We start from the raw sequence: 23,770 nt of genomic DNA, 5'->3' as shown, positions 1-23,770 counted from the left end.
CAGTGCTTCAGGGGAACCTTTATTTTGATTGTGATCATGACCCCAGAGTTTCACTGTGAATATTGGGTTCAGGGGAATCCCAAAGTTCAAAGATGAATATGGTCAAAACTACTGAGAGGCAGGCTTGTCTCCCTTCTTAACCCAAGCAACACGTCTGTGTTGAGGTACGTGTCACAAGGAGAACCCTGACGTTTACATCATTCTGCCACACAGTTTCCGCATAGCTCCAGTTTACTTTGGTAATGGATTTAATTTTGAACATACTGAACATGATCCCAAGTTCTTCGTTTTTTGGTTCTGGGGATAGTTTTTTCCAAAACAGTTCAAATTCAAAAGGCGGATCTAGATCTTGGTTCTGGATCCAGCCTTCAAGCCTTCCTCTCCCAAATTCTTCGTTGTTCTGCCTCAGGATATCTTTTGAGAAGTGAGGACCAGTTGCAAAATTTGGATTCCGATCTGAATTGCAAATATTTTCCAAGTTCAGGCAGTTCCACATCTGTATTTTGGCCCATTTCAGGGAGCATGTGGATTTGGATTCCGATTTTGCAGGTGTTCCCTCTGTGGCTTGCTTGCTTCTTGAAGCTAGGGTTTGCTTTGGGCCTTTCTCTGGTTCATTGGCAAAAATTGCTCGCTCTCATTTGGTATGGAAGTCCCCAGTAGGAGCATGGACTTCAGAAACTGGGAGGTGAGGGGTCATTAACTCGTGCTAGCGTAGCACTCTGAATATAAAAAAGCCTATATTAGGGTTACTTTTTGACTTTGTCTGCGCTGGGGATTGCCCTTATTCCAGCTTTTTGTTGCCAGTTATTGATATGGCTGCACCTTTGCAGGCCACAGATGAAAATTCTCCTGCTGCAGAAGCTTTCCTATTCTTTACTCATTCATCTACATTGGGTCAAATCCAATGTCAATGACTGGCCATTAATGGCTGGAGTCAAGTTTAATTCCCACTGACAAGGTATCTGGGCATGTCAGCTCCATCGATGCAGAGACAGATGAGCTGGCTTTCACATTTGCTAATCCGAGTAGGAGATACTGGGGCTGGGACATGGTGCAGACACATTAAGTATGCCCTGCATGAGAGCCACTGTGGGTGTGGAGGCAGTATAGTGATGTTCACATAGCGTGAAACCTAAGATAAGGTGGACATAGCTATAGTGCTTCCAGACCGAATCCCAGAAAATTGTACAGGGCTGTATTGTGCAGCATAGACATGCCCTGCAAAGGGGAAGAGTGTTCCTCCTTCACTCAGTGGTCCCTTAGGAGTTTGACAAAACATGGTGATGGGTCTCTTAGGGGGACCCTCTGCTCCCCTCATGAATGGGGGTGAGAAACGTGTAGGAGGAACAGATCAGCTTCTTTTTGCTTTTACACTGGAAAACCAAAGTCATCTCGAGAGAAGGGCCTCTGGATCACTTTGTTCATCTTGCTGTCTTCTTTTAACAGAGCATAATTCGTGTAGTTTTCCACGATCGACGCCTGCAGTACACAGAACATCAACAACTAGAGGGCTGGAGGTGGAGTCGGCCTGGGGACCGCATCCTTGATATAGGTGAGAATATTTCATTATGGTTCCCGTGTAGTGTTTGGAAGCCAGATGCTGAATGATGTGTGGTGTGTGTGCATGTGTAGGTATTTTATACCTTGCTTTCTTAGGAAACCTGTATGTCTTTAGAGGGGGAAGGAGATTCATAGCAGCATAGATCCCAAATAGATGTGTCATTGGTGGCTTGACTTTTCACGTGCATCTTGTAATTGTATGAAATGCTTTCTCTTCTTCAATTTAATATTTTTAAAATTTTAGGGGTTTTCTTCTACAGATATTCCACTGTCAGTTGGTATCTTGGATCCCAGGGCCAGCCCAACCCAGTTGAATACTGTTGAATTTCTGTGGGATCCATCAAAGAGAGCCTCAGCATTCATTCAAGTAAGAAATAGGTTGTGTTCTTGCAGTAAATACAATAGTGAGATACCTTACAGAGATCTGGAAATTTAAAGTAGACAGAACATGAGGAAGAGAGATGATAATACTCAACCTCAAGTGACAAGCAAGTATAACTAGTTTGTAGGATACTTGCTAAACCAGCCTAGCTTTGGGGAAAGGTCCATTATCAAAGCTAGGGAAAATCTGTGTTTAAAACGTCGATGTTGCTTTCTAAGCATGGGCTTTGTCTGGGGGAAACTGTTCACAACCTGTTAGTTTTGCTTGCTTTCCTTTCTCTTGAGCATGTCTAAACCCAAATACCAAGTATCTGTGTGGGATTTAGTTAAGTTAAAGGATGCTTTTCCTTATGCACTGTTTTTCTCCAGGCTCCTTGCTCTTCTAAGTGTTTTGTCCTGAGAAACAGAAGGGAAAACATTTTCAACTCTTCTGCCTCTTTTAGTTTCTAGGGAGGAGCCAAAAACTCCTATGTTCAGGAAGTCTCTAAGTTCAGGGAATCTAAAATTTAGATTTGTGCAGCTTCAGACTGTCTCCAGAGATAAGCACAGCTTTTGTTTTGCCAGGTACATTGCATCAGCACAGAATTTACTCCACGGAAACATGGAGGAGAGAAAGGGGTGCCCTTCCGGGTGCAAATCGACACCTTTAAACAGAATGAAAATGGTGAATACACAGAACACTTGCATTCTGCAAGCTGCCAGATCAAAGTGTTCAAGGTATGAGGTAGTTTTGGCTTTGTCATCAACAAGATTAAGACACGGGAACATGCAGAGTTTTTAAAATATTTGTAGGAGTGATGCAAACCGTAGTGTAAAAGAACAAAGACTTTAAAGTAGATATGCTTAAAATCTTATACAGAACTTCTATGCCCAAAGCAACGTAAGCTCTGAACTGCCCAGCAAATCTAGTTAAATTCGATTGACACAAGTGCCACACTCAGACCGATGCCAGTCCGTTGTGCCTTGAACACTGTAAAAATACTGAGATCTGGGCTGCGTGGATGTCTTAAAACAAAACAAACAAATTTCCAAACTGCCGTTGATTGGAGTGAAAACCCATCTGAGAGACATCAGTGCACAAAACAGATTTCTGTGGAATACAGACAAGTAGTCTCCAGAAGGCATTTCCCTTCACTTGTTTGTGCCCTTTGAAGATGACGAGTATTACAAACCGTACAAAATATGATCCAGTTTCTCAGGAATATAGAGGCTATTGGTTTAAGGCATTCTGAGCCAACATATTACGCTGGTAGTATTTGGGGTATCCACTGTGTTTCCGTGCTCCTAGGCAATCAATACAGAATGGGCATCTCCAGGTTCTTTGATTGAATCCTCCAGGAACAGTGAGAGCATGGCTTTGAGACCTTAAAATCTCTGCTTGGTGTAGCAGAGTTCCCCTCCATGCTACCTGGTGGAGAGAAAAATGCTGATGTTCGTTCCTGAACCTCCTAATCGTTGAACAGCGTACTTGTACCACTTAACAGGTTTTTCATAGGCCCATTTTCTCAAAGGGTCTTCTGCTTCAGTTTTGCTCCTTTGACCAGTGCCTTTCCCATTCCTGGAAAGATGGTATAAAGCTCAGTTGAAGTGCATACCTCATGGGGCTTATGGTCTAAATAGCTGGTATCGCACCACAGGACTATGGTCAGCCTATTTTGGAATTGCAACAGTCATTAATAGGGGAAGTTATAGAAACAGTAGAGATGTTTGACTAAATTTTATCTGCAAAATACAGATCTGATCTCACTCCTTATGCAGAGTCTCCCTAATCCTTAAGAAAACTTTTGTGAACACATTAGAAAAAATCTGTTGGTCTCAGTCCCCAAACTTGTCATACTTGGCATAAGGGAAAGCTTGTACTTGTGCTTACAGCCTAAAGGAGCAGACCGAAAACAGAAGACTGACAGGGAGAAAATGGAGAAGAAGACCACCCAAGAGAAGGAGAAGTATCAGCCTTCCTATGAGACAACCATTCTCACGGAGGTAAAATGTTTTAGACACATGTTGTAGCACTTCAGTATATTGGGAAATAGATTTCAGAGGAAAAGCATTCTGACTGATGCTTGGAGATTGTCTTGTGGAGACTCTTAAGCCAAGATCTGACTGAAATTGAGAGCTGAGTGAAATTTAAAAAAAAGTCTCACTGTTGACATTTATAAAAGATGCCAAACTCTCTTATGTTTCGGGACATAAACCAGCCATTAACAGCCTAGGTTCAAAAGAAACATTTTTCTCTCTCTTCTGCCACACTCCTGAGCGCTTGTCATGGTACTTAGATACCAGTTGTAAGAGGTATTTTCTTCAGAACTGTCTGGCACAAGCTCATGTTGGAGCTAGGACACCTGAACAGATGAGCGGGCAGTCGTCTTAAATCAGCACTGTTTTTCTGTGAATCATCTGTTTTTCTGTGAATATGCCTTTGAGGCTACTATAACATGCTTGATCTCAGATTCATCTGACTTATACTCCAGGAATATCTTGAATATCTTGTGTTGTGAATATGAATATCCTTTGATATTGAGATGCCTGTGTTTCTGTGCCTCCACCCCTGTATACTCATTACTAAGATGTGTGCATAAACTCACCATTGGTTGCAGAATTGCTAAGCAAAGGGACTCAAGACAATAGTTTAAAAATGCTGTTCCATATCCCTACAGGAATGTTTTGTAGTTTGGTTTATTTCTTGTTTTTTGAAGTGGCTTGCTGGACTTCTAAAAATGAAATTTTTTTTTTCTTAATTTAAACAAACTTCCTCTTTGTGAGATCCAGCCCCTCCCACCCAATATTCCTCAAGTTAGGAGGAGCGACCAGCATGTCTTCTAATTCAACATGGTGGTTGCTCATGAGGCTCTTGTGTACACAGACCTAATTCTACTGAGCTGGCAGATCCTGAGCTCTTGCTATTAACTCTGATGCACTTTGACATATTGCACAGGGAAATGTGGGTTGCTAAAGAGTTAAATATTTGCTAGTGCTGTATTTGTGGAGATGATAAAACTCTAAAGCTACAGCTTGTCTCCTTTTTATCCTTGCAAACGAGGATACTACCGAGTGTTTTCTTGAGATCTTGATTGGGGGGGGTACCACAGGGCTAGACTCCTCCTACTGATTGCAGTGGTATCAATCCAGAAGAGAGTCACCAATTTTAGCTGAGTTACTCTGGCTTTACACTACTCTAATGGAGTATAGAGTTTGACCTATATTTGTGAAGGTTTTTAGTAGCTTTACATCTGTCTATCTTAAATTTTCTCTATGTAATACCCATTTATAACTCAAGCTCTTTGGCTAGCAGCTAGAGGTTTTAACAGACTGGCCCAGATTCTGCTTTTTCACTGGTATAAACCTGAAGCAATGCCACTGGAGTGTATTTGTCACTCTTTTCTGGATTTAATTAGGGATTTATAATTGAGACCAGGGGTATTTCTGTGTCATTGCTGCCTTCAGTCCGAGTTGACTTACTGGCGTTGCTCTGACTTACAGCTGTGCACACTTTGGCCCAGTGTTATTTGGGGACAGGCTTTGTGAAATGGGAGAAATGTGGAATGCACAACTGGAATCAATCTGGCCCCTGACAACCCGCTTGGAGTGCAGCTTAGAAAAGCCATGGCCCGTCTCTTCCTCCCAGCAGGAGTGCTGAGCTGAAGTTAGTGGTGTGGCAACAGCATGAATGTGGTATGAAAGGAGAATCAAATCCTTTATTTCCAACCTTACGAAAGTGTCCCTGCTCTCTTTCTTCCAACAGTGCTCTCCCTGGCCAGATGTGCCTTATCAAATGAACAACGCTCCATCTCCAAGCTACAACAGTTCTCCAAACAGCTTCAACCTTGGAGATGGGTATGTAACAAATAAATGCTTTATCTTTCCTGTTGATATGGTAGCCTTTGTGTGCATCTGTGTTTTGTGTGTCCCTATATTTTATACCTTGTAAAAGGTCAAGCACCGTTTTAGCCTGACCTCTCAGCACCCTTTCTAGAAAGGGGAAAATATTTACCGCAAAGACTTTGCGACCTTCCAGGCAGGAATTCCCTGTAATGCAGTGTACTGTTTATATATCCACTGCTTATGTGGGTGGCGGGGAAGAGAGGATCAGAGGACCACCAGGCCAATTCCTCCCATGAATTTCTTCTCTTACTGTTCTTTGTGCGTCAGAGAACACACCAGGCCCTGTTTCTGCAATTCACAGTACCTTCAAACAAGTATGTTAGGTGCCTTATTCAGCTTTTGGCACCTTTTCAGGGTTGGTATTTATTATTTCCTTTCTGTCTTGAGATGGTTTGTGACATCGTGCTGAATTCTGAGTTGAACAGGCTTTAAAGAAGTTCTGTCTAGAGCAAAACAGCCTGGATTCTAAGAAGCCATTTGAGAATGAAGGATAGAGAGAAGGCATGTTTAATCCATTAATATTGCCATCATAAAGAAGCAATTTAAGTGGTCCTGGAGCATCCAGATGATAGCTGACCACCGTAGTACATACCGAGGTCACTTGGTAGCTTTTGAGTCCTGCCTGCAACACATTTTCCCCTTAGAATTTGGCATAGGTCTTTCCTTTCCTCCTCTAGAACTCTGCAGCCTTGTCAGCTTCCTGCACAGCTCATTAATTAATTGATAGAACAGAACTTTTATCTTCCTAGAGGTCCATGAGAACTCTCTCTGTTCTTGACTCTAGAGAGTGGGTTTCCTGGGCTGCAGGTGTCTTTAATGGAAATGCAGTGAAGCTGTCTATCACAAGAATAGGTAGTTAGAGAAAGGGGAATGATTATATCACAAATTTTCAACGAATGACTTCACACCTATGAATAAGGACAAACACTGAAATGGCCAAAGATGGTGTTAGCAGAGAGATCTGCTGAACCTTTTCTTCCAGAGGTAGAGTATTAACTCTTTGGACAAATTCTTTGCTTGTTAAAGTCCTGCCCATGTTGAGGATGGGTTTATTAGAAACATGCTTTGGTCTAATACAGTTTAACAGCAACTCACTGCACTTAAAATAATACCAGGTGTATGTTACAAGGTCCTTTCTTAACTCAATTTTTGTAAAGAATCTTTATTAGACAATGGATTTAGTTAGTTTTGTCGCTTATAAAATGTTTGAGTTCAGCCATGTTGGCAAATCAAAACTTTCTTGCTTAGATGGTGTAACATTAGTGAGTCACCATATGGAAAGCTTGAATGAGTTCAAGGAAACCCAGTTATTCTCTCAGTGTTGAGTAGGACCTCAGCTGACCAACAAAAGGCTCAAATTGGGGTGGGGAGGGGGGATTTTGCTGTGATTTTTTTTTTTTTTTTTTTTTTTTTTTGCCCAGACTTTAGGCATGTGTTCCTTGATCTAAGAGAGAAAACTGCCACTAAGAGAGAAAACTGCCAAGTTGGTGTGAAACTTGTAACAGTTTGTAACAGTTAAGTCAAATTGAGAAGGGGGGAAGAGGATGGACAATGCAATGTAAAATATAAAATAATGTTTTTTCTCTTCCAACCTTATGTAATTTTTTTTAGCAACAGTTCTCCAACCCACCAAGTGGAGCTCCTGCCTCCCAGCAATGATGTAAGTACATGAGATCATGTTAATGTGGTGCTTTTCTTTTTTTAGGACACTGGTGAACAGTTCATTTCAAGACCTTCTTATTCTTTTTGCAATGTAGCATCTCCTTCCTTCTGCTTCTATTCAAGATGCCCAGCAGTGGCTACATCGTAATAGGTTTTCTCCATTCTGTAGACTCTTCTCAAGTTTCTCGGGTGAGTTTAAACAGTCCAAATATTTTGTCATATTCTGTTTTGTGAGTGCAGCTTATGCTTCTTATGAAGAGCATCTGCTGCTGGCCACTCTAGATAGGATTGTTGGTCTTACCCAGCATGATTGTTGTTTTGTTTTTAGGTTAGTTAGCATTTGACAGATAGATCATAAAATCATAGAGTAAATTAGGTTGGAAGGGTTTATTGAGTTCATTAGGTCCAACCCCCTGCTTGAAGCAAGTCCAATTAGATCAAGTTGCTCTGGGCTTTGTCCAGCTGAGTTTTGAATATCTCCAAAGTTAGAGATTCCACAACCTCTTCAAATATTTAACTACCCCCGTAGTGAAAACGCTTCTCTGTAGAGCTAATCAGTATTTACCCTGTTCCAACTTCCGTCTGCTGTCCCTTGTCCTGTCACTGTGAACCTTTGAGAAGAGTCTGGCTCCGTCTTCACATACCCTCCTATTAGGTAGTGGAAAACAGCAGTAAGATGGTAAGAAAGGGGAAGTGGTGAAGAACTTCAGACCTTGAGGAGCCTGTCTCAGACTTCCAGTCTGCTTGCAAGACACTTAAATAACCTGGTGAACGTGGCAGATTTTATAAAAGTAGGGCCATTTAGTTAAATAGCTAACTTTTATCTGTGTTGGCTAGAACATCTTCCTGTGAACCACTGCTCTTCTGGCTGCTTCTAGCTTTCTGTTTCACAGTGATTGATTTGCAGCATACGCTTCTCTGAATTTGCAACCTCTCTTGGCAAGTCTGTCTGATTTAGTTTTGTAGATTCTCTCCCCCACCCAGCTCCTGCTGCCCATACACACAGTTTGGAAGCTAAGGTTTGCTTAACTTCTGAAAAATATATTTTAAATATGTAGGTGCTGACTTACTGAAGATGTCCAAAGAAGATTTTGTTCAAATCTGTGGGCCTGCTGATGGAATTCGGCTCTTTAATGCAATCAAAGGAAGGTTTGTATTCCCCCCCTCTTTTTTTTTTTTTTTTTGTATTATGGCAACTTCCCTTGGTATCTTCCGTGTTAACCGAAGTTAATCCTAAAGCTGTAATATGTAGACCTCCTCTGTAATACTTCAAAGAGGTCATCTTAGAAGCTGGAGTTCACAGTGGGATTCAAATCCAAGTGCAGCTCAGAAATGCTGCCAAACTGACACCTGAGTAAAAATTGAGTGGCATAATGTGGATCTCCGGTGGTTTATTTTCTACCAGCTGAAAGCTTCCGTCCACTTCATATGAGACACAACCTGTGATACCCCATCTTAGATTTTTGTCACCTGGACCCTCAAATGACTCTCAGACCAACTTACATGGCAATAGCATCATAAATTCTCCAGCTGGGCAGGATTCAAACCAATAAATGAAAGTATGGCAAGTGCTGAATACAGTTTCTTCTTATTTGATCCTGAAGAGATTAGAGTACTCTGTGCTCTACCATCACCTCCTGGGAGGACTCCTATTAGACCTTCTGAGACACCTTGTCACCAGCTTTGAGACTATCCCTTAGCTAGTTATTTGTTAAGGCCTGAATGATTCTATCTTTCAATGTTTGGTTGCTTACTGGAACAACTTTAGATCTACTGAAGAACTCACCTTTGTTTTCTAATAATCCATAGAAATGTAAGGCCCAAGATGACAATTTATGTCTGTCAAGAACCGGAGCAAAACAGGTCCCATCTTCACCAAAAACGAGAGAATGGAGACGGCAGTCTGTGTGGTAAGTTTTTATGTGTGGATATTATTAAGCACTTGTCTGGTAAGAGTGCTGCTTTGTGCCTGAGCTCCTGTGTGGGACAGCTTGGCATCCTGCATGTTTAAAGAGACCCAGTTTGTCCTGTTTTTGTCACTGTTAGGCTAGTTTCAATGCTACTGATTCCAACTTTAATGCCATCAGCCTGAGGAATAGACCTAGCTTGTTTGAAATGGAATGTAGTCAGGGAGGGAGGAAAGTCTGCAGTACAGGGCAGCTTGAAGGCTTGCTGGTCAAGTGTATGTAGGCACCTGCCAGTGCAATATTACAGAGAAGAACAGAATATTTCATTTCTCCCCCTCTTCCCAGCCAGCCCTGTACTTCTGGGAAGTCTGATCTCCTGTAAGCCATTTCATAGCAGGCATGTGGCATTTTATGTTAATGCTACTTCTTTTTTGAAGTCATTGGGGCTGACCAAATCAGAGATGAACTTAGCTCACAGACTCCCCTGTCTTAGAATTATTCTGACCAATCTGGGTAGATTTCCTTTCAGAATTTACCAAAACACTTTTTGCTATTGCTTTTAGTTGTTTCAGAGAGCAGGGTCTTCTGAAGCATGAGCTGTGAAATATTTGGCTTTTCTATAGTATAAATATTAAAAAAATAGGCAAAAGTAAAGATGTTCTTCATCTTTCTGAGGGTGACCTATGACATACCATGTCCAGGTCATCTGTCAGATTTCAGAGCAGACTTGAGGCTGCCTCAAGCAGACAGTAAAGTTTCTACATTTGACATCTGGAAATATCATTGTTTAATCAGTTACTCAGACAATCAGTATGTCTTGTTAAAAACCCCATGAAAGCAGGTAACCTAAGCCCGGCAGAGGTGCGAACAGACAGACAGCTCAGAAGCTGTAATGCAAACTTGAGAGGCAAAACCCTTTTGGAAAATGAAAAAGTGTAGGTGGCTGTCATTGTAGTACACCAATTAGTGGCTCTATGGGTTGCTTTAGGAAAGAAAACCAAACAGCATCTTTTATTAAGAAAAAACTTGAATTTGCTTTTGAGAACAGGAGCTATGTATGTCTGATATCTTACATCTGAGTTACAGTTATCTACAGAATACCACAGCAAAGGCACTGTCCTTTTCTTACAGGGACGATAGCATTAAAAATGACTATGATATCCACAATTTGCTTGTAGATTATGGCTTGTAGATCTTGGAAAACATTGTGGAAAATGGAAGGTAGTTATGTCTTGAAGTGAGGTTCTAATTCCAGAAAGTTCAAAGCTTTTGGAGGCTTGCAGCTCCTAACCTCCCAAAACCTTCTCTCCTCTCTCTCAAAACCTTCTCCAGAAGTACGATAGAATGAGAATGGAAATTTTCCATAGTTCCTGCACGCTGACTGTCAATCAGGCACGGCTTTTCTACCTCATTGTTGCTACCAGTTGGATCAGATTTAGAAATTAATATTGTTATCCAGGACATCGTAGTTTTTAGTTTCTGCTTATGGGGTCTATGGTACAACAGTATCTAAAAAAAATACTGTTTCGGGGTAATAGCGTATCGTGTGTCTTACTACTGAACGGCACCTATTTTAGAATACCAGAATCGGAAAAAGTACCTTAGAGTATTAACAGCATTGTAAGATAATTTTTTTTTTAGTGCCCCATGGTGTCATAAGTCCCTGTGTTTTCCTTTGGGTTTTATTTGTCCTCGGCATCCAAATACTGGGTATTTTTGTTCCAGTCACCAAGCTGTATATTTAAGGGCTGCTTTGCAAGTACTAAGCTTGTTTACCTACTCTCCAGATTTGAACTTTGATCTTAAACCCATTTGGTTGTTTGATATTGAGCATCTCGGTGTTGTCTGTAATCACTACAAACTCTAATAATCACTCTCCAACTTGTTGCAGTATATCATGCAATCTTCTTGGAAGAGCTGACCACCCTGGAATTAGTGGAGAAGATTGCAAACTTGTACAGCATTTCTCCACAGCAGATAAACAGAATCTATCGGCAGGGACCCACAGGGATCCATGTGTTAGTGAGTAATGAGGTAAGGGGTTAAAGCAAACTCAGGATCTGATATGAGATATCAGAGCCGTAACAGGCATTGTCTGATTTCTTGGAGTTGGAGTGACGGCTTCAGTTATGGAATGACTCTTCAAGGGAACTGGCAAGGTTACTAATCTTTAAAAGTCAAAGTAAATGCATACCATTGGTGTGCTCTTGAGATCTTTGCCTTTTAAGAGAAGTTTTTGAAAATGGCCAAATTTCATTTTGGCTGCTTGAACAAATTCTGAAGTGAAGATTTGAAGTGAGATGTTTTAAAGTTGAACAGGAAGATTTCCTCAAAAGGGCAAATTTGAAAATCTGTAGATAAGTAGTCTTAAATCTTGGCCATTCATTACAGCCACTGGGTCAGAGTCAGCGCTGTGTAAGTGCATACTATGATTTCATGGACCTCTGCTAGCTGTTTGTGTCGCATTACATGATGGCTTCATTTAGTCCATTCCATTAACTTGCAGGTTAATAGTGAGTTGCCCTTCTTACTCTTTTTTTCCCTAAATGACTTACTCATTCATGCCCTAGAATCACTTAAGGAGCTTCATTTAGAAGAAACATTGTTAAAACAAATGAAGCAGAGCATAGGTCTCAACTGGAGCCTAAACTGAAGGCGGTAATGCTTATTCCTAAAGTCTCCTTGCTATTTGGCCTGATTAAATCTGAAACCTTAATGCTTTACGGACATAAAGTGCTTGGAGGCAACTCTTGGTAGGGGAATTGCCTCTACCAGTCTGGGTGTAAGGGGGCTGTAAGTATATATTTGAGTCAATTATTAACAGCATCTATTGCTTTATTTTTGTTTTTTCTTGTTCTAGTAGTAGAGTGGCAAGAGTGAAGCACTATATGAATGTACTTCATGCATCATTAGGCACAGGCACACGGACTGGCCAGTGAAGTTTGATTTGTGGGATGGGGGGAGCTGTAGATGTTCACCTGAGAAAGAGAATAGGGAGATTAGTCTGAGGTAGAAAGGATGTCTGGTGTGAGAACTTACAGCTGGAAAATGCTCCACTTGAACAATGTTTAGTAGCTAGGAGAAGGCTTTCACTTAAGGCTGGATTTTCTGGGCTCATCATGAAGGGTTCTGGTCACCTCCCTTCCAAGGTTAGGTGTCCATTGTCTGCTCCATCTGTAGGAGACACCTCCCTCTGTCCCAGTTAGCTGCTCTAGAATGGGATGAAACATTGACTACAGATGAAGCTTAAATGGGTAGTTCAGATTAGAGTGAACTGAATCTCTTAACACCGCTTCCTTAGTTAGGGGCCTCACTAGAACCTGCATCTGTTTTGAAAATCTATTTGCTTCTCATGAATAACTAAAATAACTTTAGATACTAATCTTACTTGCCTCTCATATTAAGATGCCTGTGCCTTGGTAAATACAAACAGGTAAATGATTCATACAAGCACAGATCTGTACTTTTATCTAGTCAGAATAAACAGGTGGATGCTGCTGAGATGACTTCTTAGTAATGATATTCCTTTATTTAGCAAGGAGTCCATTTCTCAATGCTGACCACCTCCAGATATTAAATCAGATGCTCGTATAAATTCAAATGATCTTTATGCTTCAGCTGAATGTGTGTGTGTGTGTGTGTGTTGTGTATTACCTCTGCTAGTCTTTAGGAGAGGAACTGTCTACATCCAAGCTAAACTGGTACAGCTTCATTGAAGGCAATTAAGAGCATGATCTTTAATAGATCTAGCTGGAGCGGTATAAGAACTTACGGATCAAGACAAGCAAAGAGGATGGTAAAATGCTGAACAAGCCAGATCAGTTCCAAGGAAGCACTTCAATACATGTTTCTCTTGAGCACATTAGCAGCTGCAAGGACTCTAATTAATCACTTGTGTACTTTAATACTCTTATGGGCAAGGACACCGAGAACTGTGTAGAAACAGTTGTTTGATAACTTTCCTTTAAAGTTTATACTAGCATTGAAAGAACTAAACTTCAGCTAAATTGCTAAAACCATTTTGTGCTGGCTTTTTTCCTTCTGCCGCTCAGATGGTGCAAAACTTCCAAGATGAATCTTGTTTTGTTATCAGCACATTAAAAGGTATGTATTGCTGCTGCTTTTACATACACTTCTAAAGTTAACTTCACCTTTCCATTAAACTTTTTCACCAACTTTATTACAAACTCAGTGTTGGTATCCTGAAGAGAGAAGTCATCTAGTCTGGTGGCAGTCATTGGTGTTCCATAAATCTGAGAGACTGATTTATGCTTACCTCTCAGTTACACTGTTATAAAGCTCGCCTAATTCTATTGATGCCACTGAGGTAAACGAGCAGAACATCTTGTAGTAAAATGCTAAAAGATGACAGTTTATATGTTGTATTTTTTATGCAAATGATTTGACTTAGATGTTGAACATCAGTTTCCATGAATGGGTCATGGAACAAGAGTGCAAACTATTGCAAACTACCTAAGAAGAAAACCTAGAGTTATACAGCTGTGCTGTTTTCTAAAAGCAATGAAAAAATGCTTTGCCTTTCTTTGTTACAGCTGAAAGCAATGATGGCTACCACATCATTTTAAAATGACCATGCTGCGTAGAAAGACTTTAACAGCCTAAAATTTAGTGCCTCACTGAGATTGCTACAACCTAGACTGGAAACATGAAGAACCTTTTGGATAAAACGCTCCTTTGACCTAAGAATTACCAAACAGCTTCAGGCAAAACTTGCTTTTACAGATACACATTTTGGGGTTTTGTTTTGTTTTGTTTTTTGTTTTATTTTGGTTTTTTGTTTTGTTTTGTTTTTATTTTTTTTGGAAGCTGGAGCTGAGAACATCCTCAAAGCTTGTACAAGTTTCTTCCTCCCTCCCTTCCTCTCCAGACTTGAAAATTGTTGAGGTTTCTGCTTATTGCTTAGAAACGTCTGATAACTAAAGATAAACAAAACCCAATTCTCTAGACCCCTCGTGGTTGGGTGAATTGATTTATTTACAGTTCTGAGTGCTCTCCTGCTTTCAACACACACCCTGTTGCTGATGAACTTAGGCTCCCTGGGGCTCCTCTTTTTACTCTCTTTGAGATGGAGGGCTTGGGGCTGAATCCAGGGGCAGAATAGGCAATGTGGAAGTTGGATTTGGTGCCCAGTCCTCACCCAAAGTGTTTACCCTGGAAGTCCACACTTAGCTGCTGCCTCCCTGTAGATGTGCTCAAACTCTGTAAGGAGAGAATGGATACCTGTACAACAGGATAATTTTGCATGGTTCAGGGGAGGACAGACAACCTGAAGCAAGCAGTTCATTACTGTACTGTAGCTTTGGAATGAAGCTTGAATGGCATGTACAACAGCTTTCTGAGGAAATGTTTTGAATGTTGAAAGCTATAGAGCTCATGAAAAATTCATGCTATGGATTTGTTCTACTCAACAAAGCATTAATTAATTGCTATTTTTGCTCTAACTGGGGATTAGGTTTTATGGTCTTCATGATTTTCTCCTCCTATTACTTACTCAAGTAAGTCGAAAAAAGTTTTGACTGAGTTCAGGTAATGGAAAATCTTAGTTGCTGCTTCGTACGTTGTTGCTATTTCACTCTTGGCTCCTGTTTCAAATATCTACAACTACAGTCAACTCCACCCTCTCTTGGTGTCTTGGAATGCCATCCAGGCTTCATTAAGCTGAAAAAGTGGCTTCTACTGATGTCAAAGGCAAAATGCATCACACCCTTCTTGTACAGGTGGAGTCATTTCAATTTTGGCAGCTGATTAATGAGGCTGTCTCCCAAACTGAATGTCCATCTAGCATGAAATTCTGCTACTTGAACATTTCATTTTTCCCTGAATTGAGATGGAAAGCTGGAATATCAAAAATTTTCTTGGAAAGGAAATCCTTCTCCCCTCCCCCCCCCCCCCCCAAAAAAAAAATTGTTGGAAAATGCTGAACAAAATGTTCTAGCGTTTCAGAATGGAAACATTTGATTAAATCCATTTGACTCTTAAAATAGCGTCAGTTTGAGCTACTGTTGCAGACCTCAGAAATCACCGTTCAAGTGCTTCGTGCTCCATGTCTTCCCTGAGGCTGAGTTCTCTGGCTGGACTACAGATCCCATGATGCACTACTGTGGGTTAGTCAAAGAGGGAATGCGTCAGGAAAGCTGGAGGGATGCCTGGGAGTCCAGCCTTCTGGGAAAGATGGGGACATGCAGCAGCTGAATTACAGCTCCCAGCTGACACTGGAGGAATTCTGACAGACACAGATTAATATTTATCTGACCGAAATGAAATGTTTCAAGTTTTCTCCGCAGAAATAAACAGCAAAATATTGAGGAAAAGCAACCTTTTTTTCATTAAAAGCATCAAGTTTTGTGCAAAAACCCACCCACTCCCATTTTTTTTTTTTTTACACTAAAAATAATACTAGAATAGAAAAATTGTGTTACAATGGGAAAACCTCCAGCCAACTTGGCTAATTGAGTAACATTGCGTACTTGGGCACGATCTTGCTCAACTGGCTGTCCTGGATGCTCCATGAATCGTAGCATTTATCCAGAAAATACGGAAAATATGGATAGCCCAGGCTGTGGAAGATGGTGATTCCTGACGCAAAGGAGTTTGAGGCTGCAGTAGGCTTTATGGGATGAGAACCAGCCTGTGTAGGTGAGAAAGTTGTAAGTGGTCCACCTGGAGTGCGGTGAGGCCAGACGCACTTGGGGGGCAACCTAGGGAAAGAAATGTATTCATGGAAGATGAGAAATGCCGTCTTTCTGAGAGGAAGGTGAGAGACCATGTCCATCTTTGACCCATGTGAGGGCGGTATGTCCAGGTGTCCTGCCTCCACGTGAAACAGCAGTGGAAGAGGAGTCAAAACTTTTGTGTAGCCAAAACCTTTATTTGCACACTGATGGGGTTGCACAAACATAGCCATTCTCGACTGGCTTTTATGGCACTCTCTCAGGAAGCTTAGGAGCTCTTTAAATCCAAAGGCAAAATCATGGTGGAAGATGGAGGTTTCTCTCTTTTGTGTCACTCCACTCCAAGGAAAATTAAGTACATAAATGACAAAAGTTATTGTTGTTGACTTAGACCAAATAACACTGTAGAGATTCCTTTTTCTGTCTTAGCAATTTCTGTCACTACTCTGGCTCTGAAACTTGCTCTGCAGTGCCATATACCTAGCTGGGGGAGCACCTGCGTGCCCTGGGCACAGAGGCGTCTGCTTAGTGACTCCACTGTTAAAGTTGCCTTTCAAAATGAGGAATAAATTCCAGCTTTGCTTCAAGTAGGTGGCTACCTACATGCTATTGTGTATCAGATTAGTTTTGAAAGTCCACCTTTGAATTTTCTGTGTAGCTGTTGTTTGGTTTCTTTTGTGTATTCTTTTAATAGAAAATGTTTTGGAATTTCTATGTTGGCTGCACTTTTTCATGCTACTTTGTAATACTGGCCAATATCTGGCACAGATACTGTTTGCATAGAACTCGGATAAGTGAATCTGATCAAATGAGATGGATTTAAAAGAAGCAATGGAGTTGCCACATGGAATATAGTCCAATCTTTTGTCCATTTACATGGAATAGCACTGTAATTCGGGGGACATAGCAGCAGTGTGACTATAATGCAGCAGTGTGAAGAAAGGATAGAGGCGCCTTTTGCTCTCAATGTGAGGGGCTAAGAACTGTGCTTATTTTTTTAAAATGTAACTTGTTCTTGGTTATTTCAAAAACAAATCTTACCCATAAGGAAGTAGATGCAAAAGTCCTAATGCTATTTCAGTAGCACTTGATTGATTTTGAGCAAAAATTACTCTCTGTTAGGGCTTTGTTATATTTAGATTTTTTCAAATCAAATTATTTTATACTGATAGGAGGGTGAATCTGACAATATCTCTTATTCCCCTTTCCGTCCTTTAACAAGGTATATCAGAGTAAACAATCATATAGATTATGAATGTCCTACTGGGTGGACTCTACTGTTTTGTCTGTTTTAGCCTATTTGTAAAGTTGTATAATGTGTGTTTAAGGCCTACACTTAACTGACCGAGTACTTATAGTCCTTTCTGAGCCTCTGTAGTCCCAGCAGAAATTGGGAAGATTGTGCTCAAGTGACACATAGATCCATGAAGATGTAAGACACCTAATTTGGTGGTTATAAGAATGTCAAAGCAACATTAGTGTGAGATTCCTAGATTTGCAGACAAAGCCTGCCCTCTGCTTCCCAAAAACACAAAAGCAAACCCTTGGCCCATTGAGGCTGCTGAGTTTTTTCCATGCAGAAACAAAGCAAAGTCTTCAGGATTTATTTTAGTGGCTTGTGTGAAGTGACGAGTGAGACTTGTCTCATTTCTTTACCTGTGTCAGTGGCAGGTAGTCTAGCTAATCACTTGAACTGTCTGCGGTTACACAGGGACTGGCATCTCTGGAGAGGGATTCATTCACCCTATCTGAGCATGTGACAGCCTCTGGAAGAGAGCTTTTGGGTCCAAGACTAGAGGAAGCATAAGTGATTAATCTGGGCTAGATATCTCAATTCTGGATAGCTAAATGCAAGGGAGGTGAGCATCTCCCACCCTGCCCATATCTAAACAGCCAAATGGGGCTTTGTATTTACAGTACTGTTAAGTGCCTGGAAGGTACTATTGCAGTTAATCTTGCTTTTTTTTTTTTTTTTTTTTTTTTGCCCTGTTTCCTTAAAAGAAAGGTAACATGAAATCTGCTGCTCAGAGTAATATAAATGAGACATTTTCTCAACTCTACATGTGAAATTTGTGCAACAGGCCTTTATAAATCTCTGGTTTTTAAGAATCGTAACAAATCAGTATGCTATCCCAAATTTTCCCCTTGTCAATGACTCTCATGATACAGCCTGTGAGTAGAAGTGGGCCTGCTAGGGGTGAAATGGGTGGGGAATCGTACCATGAATAAAAACACGGTGACTCCAGCCAGTGCTGGGGCCTGGGCTCTAGACTGATCCACACTGGCTGATCTGAAATTATTTCATAAATTGATGCCTTTTCTCTGGCAATTGAGTAAATTGATACAAATCTGTTAGTACTTGACTGGTCTGAGATGGTCTGAGAACTCTTAGAAATGCCATTGAACGACAGTCCAAGGTAGGAGGTGGAAGGCAAAAATAATCTGGTGATAGAAATTTGTGCCATCTACCTGAGGTGGCAGGATCAGTTTTAGTAAAATTAAAGCTCCTGTTCTCTCAGCTGGTCCTACTTGGTTAATTGGCTAAAACTGAAATAATGATTCAGTCTGGAATATACTCGAGCTCTCGTTATCTTGGAGTGAAATACAATGGGCTGAAGTTTGAAGATATGCAGGTGGTGAAGGGAGTCTTGCAGTTGGAAAGTCTTGAATGGCACTCTCCTAGTAATGTAACATATACATATTTATGCATATATATATAAATACATACTGTAAATGTATCAACACGTATATGTGCTGAGTACTTGTGTCTTTTGGCTTTAACTGGTACTCTGCTTTGTTTAATTGCAATTCAATGTAAAAGGTTGATCAAGCTTAGAAACCCAGCCATTCCTTGGGTAGATATGTAAAAGTTCATAATTGTGGCTTTAGGTGATTTGAATATGGTACACTTGGAATGGTGTAAATTTGATGCATTTCTGCAATATAAATTGCAGGCCTTGGTGAAGACAAGCATATTCTTACCCTAACACTGCAGTTCTATATTGCAGCTTCTGAAAATTAAAGAAAAATAGATTGCCCAATGCTTTGTAAATTAGTAAGAGCTATTCTCTAAACGGAACAACCATATGATGACTTTCCTAGCTTGGTGTTGTATTGCTTAAGCATTGGCTATAATTCTGACAATCATCTGGTGGATGACTGGGACAGGTTTTTTGTTTGTTTCTGTTTTTGGTTTTAACCGTTCTAAAAACAAAAAATGTGTATTCAGACTGTAGCTTCATTTCCTCCTCCAATTATGAAATGGTTTAACTTTTATGCTAGTAATACAATATTTTATTAAGATTATAATGTTTGACAGTACAGAGTACTCAAAGCGGGGAGCGTTTGTTTGGCCTTGATCATTGCTACTGTGGGTGAATATGAGAAGGCAGACCAGAGGTGTATTTTAACATCCTTGCCTCTGTCTAAAAATGAGTTAAGCTGATGCCTGATTTTTCGTGCATTTCCCGATTTGTGCCTTTTATGTTTTTGCAGTTCCCTCAAAATTATTCTGCTCCCTTGGGGGGACTCATTGGTAAGCAGCTGGTGCGTCTAACTTTTTAAAGTAGCCTGCTGTTTTCCCAGTTTGCTTGGGGTGAGTGTTTATCTTTCAAAGGGCTATGGGAGTTACCTCTCTTCACTGACAACGCAGCCATTTCAGATAGGTGATGCTGACCAAGAAGTCGGTGTTGGTGGGTGAGGGTAAGTGGAGGTGGGTAGATTGGAGGCTGAGGCATACCAGTTGTGAGTAAATACTGCCACACTTTTTGTCTTTTTGTTTGGTTGGTTTTTTTGTACATGAATTTTAAAAAAAAAAAAAAGCATATTTTGCACTGGCTATTGTACTGTTGTGCAGAAGAAATCTGTATCTAGAATCTGTGCTCCAGTCAAAATGCAAATAAACCTGTTTGTAAGAAGCCCATGTTTTGTCTCTGCTTTGCTTGGTGTGGATGGGCCGTGATCTTTTTGTAGTGTCTTGTGGTAACATGCGCAATGTTGCTCCCTGTCGGAGGGTCAGAGGGCTAAAGTCCTTTTTGTGAATCCCTAGGCTGAGGTTTTGATTGTGCTTAGGCCTGAGCGCTCAGTACTCAGCAGGATCAGGAGCGGAATAACACTTAAGGGCAGAGGTGAGTTTGTCTCAGAGTACCCACAAGTGAAGAAAATATCTGGGAGATGGGACCCCCTGGCAATACTTGCCTTTCTTCTCCCTTGCACTCAGTGGGGACTGACGTCCTCTGATTCCTCAGAAATCCGCAGCAGGTTCTTGGTGGAGCCAGTGGCTACGAGCTGAGTGTAGACTGGCCCTATTGACTTGAGGAGAGCAGTGGGGCAGGTAGATCGGCTCTGAGCTTAAAGCAATGCAAACAAATGGGAAATTGTCCCAGAGGATTAACCGGAAAGTCTCTGTGTCAGTATGTGGGCAACCTCGCGCCCAGGGCAGCCCTCCCACTGTGTTCCTGGGTGGCTCCACAGGAGGGTCTTCCCACAGCCTGGCTCCATCGCTCGAGTCTGTGGTGGAACAGAGGTTAGAAGAGCCTCAGGGTCCAGCTCCTCTTGAGCACATGGCTGTAAGGTCCTGAGTGTGCCCTCAAAATCAACGGGATTGAAGTTTGCAGAGTGCTGGGGAGATAAAGTTGGTCATAGCCAAATGTCCTGCTGCTGTTTTCTTCTCGTTTAGACTGACTTCATTTTTCAGTAACACAGTGCAGTGACCAGTTCATATTTAATCTGGGTCAAGGCAAGAGGAAAAAAGGCTTAATTCTTACAGAAACAGTAACAATAGGCATAATCTTCAGTGAGAATACAAAGTGTGTTAGTCAACAGCTGGTTTTAGTCTTGCTGTGCTTAAATGGCACATGCATTTCGGAGCCATAAGAGCACTGGTCCTCGGTGACAGAAAGGACAAGCAAAAAGTCTTTCCTGATAGCAGTGCTCTGTCCCATTTAGCAGCTGTCAGACACACTGGAGAAGCATGCAGAGTGGTCTAGACAGAAAATGTTCATAGCGGTTTGGCTGGGAACATTTCAACATCCCTTAAGGGGCACGCACTAGCTCTAATAATTTACATGTTTAGGAGAGTGATACACATACGCTGTCATTTTCCACTTAGAGAATATAGTGGCCTGTTTGCAAATTCCAGCAGCCAAATCTGATGTTAAGGCAAAGAAGAGGGAATACACGTGTTAACACTAACATGTAAGAGTGCCCATTAATCTGGATTAGCACTATCTGTGGACAGTTTGAAAGCTTGAAAATGAACAGCTTCTCCCCAAGAAACATTTGACTTCAAGAGCGTTTTCAACTCCTTTGTCGAAGAAGTATTTGAATCAAAAAAGTAGAAAATGCTGCATGTACCTGTGTATGTTCATATACCAAAGTATCATGGCCCAGACAATGTTCCAAGAGGAAGGTAAATGAGAATTTCTTTACTGAAAAGGGCTCATCTCTTGATTAGTCTTCCCCACTTGTGAATAAAGCATTGCTTAGAAGAGGAAAGAAACTGTCTACCCTAATTTTCTTTAGCTTAAAGTTTCACTTGAGGTAGCAGCCAGGTCATTTTAAGCCTGATATTGAAGTGTTTTAAGTGCCAGGTTAGACAGAATCATTTCCAACAGATGACTGCTGGGGTTCAACACAGCATCTTCAGCTTTAAAGTAGGTTTAAATCTGTCTACATCTTGTAGCCGGCAATGGGGAGTCAGGTCAGTCAGGCAGTAACGATGGGAGACTTTTAGGCGATGCGGTGGCCGAGGCTGGCACTGTAACTGCTGCTCATCTGCATGGACCAGCTGACGTTTGTTCAGTGCATAAGAGGCTTGCATACCAGGCTGCAAGGGCAAGGCAGCTCTACTGGCCTGTGCCACCTGCATGTGCCATCCCTCAGGGCTTGCAGGAGGACCGAGGCAAATCCTCCTGTGCCATCCCTCCTCCAAGGCAGGAGGACCGAGGTAGGGCGAGGGGTGTCTCGTTAGCGTTGCGTGAGCCAGCTCCTGGCACACGTGCAAGCAGTGGCTCCCACTATCACGCTTCAAGCAAAACGATTTCTCCTATAGGTCTGACCCTTGCACCGGCAGGTGTTGCTAAATTCAAAAATACGTACCTGCAAGATTGCTTACCTAAAATTATCTAATGAAGGGACTTTCGGGATAGGCAAAGCAGTAGTGCTACACAATTTAATTTCTATGCGAAGCAAACCAACAGAGAAACTCAGAAGAAGAAAAAAACCCCCTTGGGAACTCACCCAGAAGTCAGCAGCAGCTGTAACTGAGACTGGACAAGAGCTGAAAAGAGCTTTTCATGAGTGAGGAAAGCGAAGACCTTAGACTGGAGCTGCTTAGCCAAAGCTTTGGCCTAATCGCATATAAATCCTCAGTAGCAAGCAAATATTTTAAAATTAATTTTCCAATTTACTAAACAATGCAGTCTTTCACTTAAAAGGATTAGTTACAACCATGGAGCAGGCAGGGAAATAACATCCCTCACACTCTGAAAGAAGCTGAATGTTTAGAAGCTAAATGTGGTAGGAAGGATTTGACCCTGCAATTTCTTTGTGAAAGCATTTCCAAAGCTTATCGTGTCCCAGAATAAACAATTTCTGGATGGCACTTTGGGAATTCAGATCTCCGTGATAAGTTTTCAAACCACCTTTGGGCAAGCTGAATAACAATGGGAATTCCAGGCTTCGTCCTATTGTATGCCTGTGGTGCCACCTGATAGTTTTACCTATGATATTAATATTGGGGAAAACTTGAGTAAAGAACAGGCAGGTGACTTAATGCAGGAAGAACAGACAGAGGTCAAGGTTGCATAGTTGGAGCAACCGTGCGAAAGGAAACCTCATTGCGAGAGCATGGAGGCTACGTACATGAAGCCAGATGCGTGCTTAGGCACAGCTGTCCTGTGGACAAAGAACATTGTCGCAGGGTAAATTATTCCAGAACCACCCACGGTTTCCTGTTTACAGCAAATTTACCTCATTTCATGGCGGTGCCTATGTGGTCACAACTTTTGTTTCTTGAGGTAGCTGTATTTGCTTACCCTCATATGTGTGACCTGGAGGAAATACAGTTCAAGTAAGAACGTAGGGATAAATTTGGTGATTGTTGAAGTAGTTAATGAAAAAAAGAAAAGAAAGACTTTCTGCTTTGCTTTTTCAAAAACTTTGGCTCCGTTCTGGCTCTGCCAAAACTTGTTGGGAAGTGCTGGAAAAATTCATGTTGATGCCTCTGAAACAGAACACCAGTGTTTGCAGAAGAGGGATGCGTGCTGCCAAACAACGCAGCCATGTCACCTAGACACTTGTTAACCTCCTGAAGCAGCTGGTTCGGAAAACATAACCTACCAGCAGTGTGTCCAGGGAGGCATCTCACTGTATCGTTGTGTAAACAAATGAAACGAGCCCACAAATTTTGCAACGAAGGAGGTGAGGAGGGTTTTTGCGCTCCTGATCTTCATCGCTTCGCTTAGACTCTAGGACAAAGGCAGATGACAGGTAACTTCACAGGCAAGCCAGAGCCTCCCAGTTAGGCTGTTCTTACTGGTTCTGTGTGTCTCCATAGATGATACATGGCAGTTAGTGATGAGCTGAAGTTAAGTGATGTGATTATCTCCCAGTCTCTCATCATTGGGCACCTTTAAAGGACTAGCAGCCTTGTATATTTAAAAAAAGGTTAAGTGCTGAGTGGTT

The 23,770-nt window shown here is 41.5% G+C and overlaps 1 protein-coding gene across 1 annotated transcript in view; it reads left to right on the top strand.

Annotated features, from left to right (window-relative positions):
* Positions 1-20,005, top strand: part of TFCP2L1 (transcription factor CP2 like 1) — a 40,068-nt gene extending 20,063 nt beyond the window's left edge. Inside the window, exons 4-15 of the mRNA XM_068949029.1 lie at positions 1,447-1,552; positions 1,821-1,927; positions 2,506-2,658; positions 3,814-3,924; positions 5,684-5,775; positions 7,435-7,483; positions 7,581-7,674; positions 8,544-8,634; positions 9,295-9,395; positions 11,284-11,426; positions 13,445-13,496; positions 13,946-20,005. Of these exons, the coding sequence (XP_068805130.1) occupies positions 1,447-1,552; positions 1,821-1,927; positions 2,506-2,658; positions 3,814-3,924; positions 5,684-5,775; positions 7,435-7,483; positions 7,581-7,674; positions 8,544-8,634; positions 9,295-9,395; positions 11,284-11,426; positions 13,445-13,496; positions 13,946-13,983 (1,137 nt within the window). The 3' untranslated portion in view covers positions 13,984-20,005. The remainder of the gene's footprint in view (positions 1-1,446; positions 1,553-1,820; positions 1,928-2,505; positions 2,659-3,813; positions 3,925-5,683; positions 5,776-7,434; positions 7,484-7,580; positions 7,675-8,543; positions 8,635-9,294; positions 9,396-11,283; positions 11,427-13,444; positions 13,497-13,945) is intronic.
* The last annotated feature ends 3,765 nt before the right edge of the window (positions 20,006-23,770 follow it).

Source organism: Struthio camelus, chromosome 6, assembly GCF_040807025.1.
Source record: "Struthio camelus isolate bStrCam1 chromosome 6, bStrCam1.hap1, whole genome shotgun sequence".
Lineage (NCBI taxonomy): Eukaryota > Metazoa > Chordata > Aves > Struthioniformes > Struthionidae > Struthio > Struthio camelus.
The sequence above is the reverse complement of the archived record's forward strand: the minus strand, read 5'-3'. Positions and strand labels throughout refer to the sequence as shown.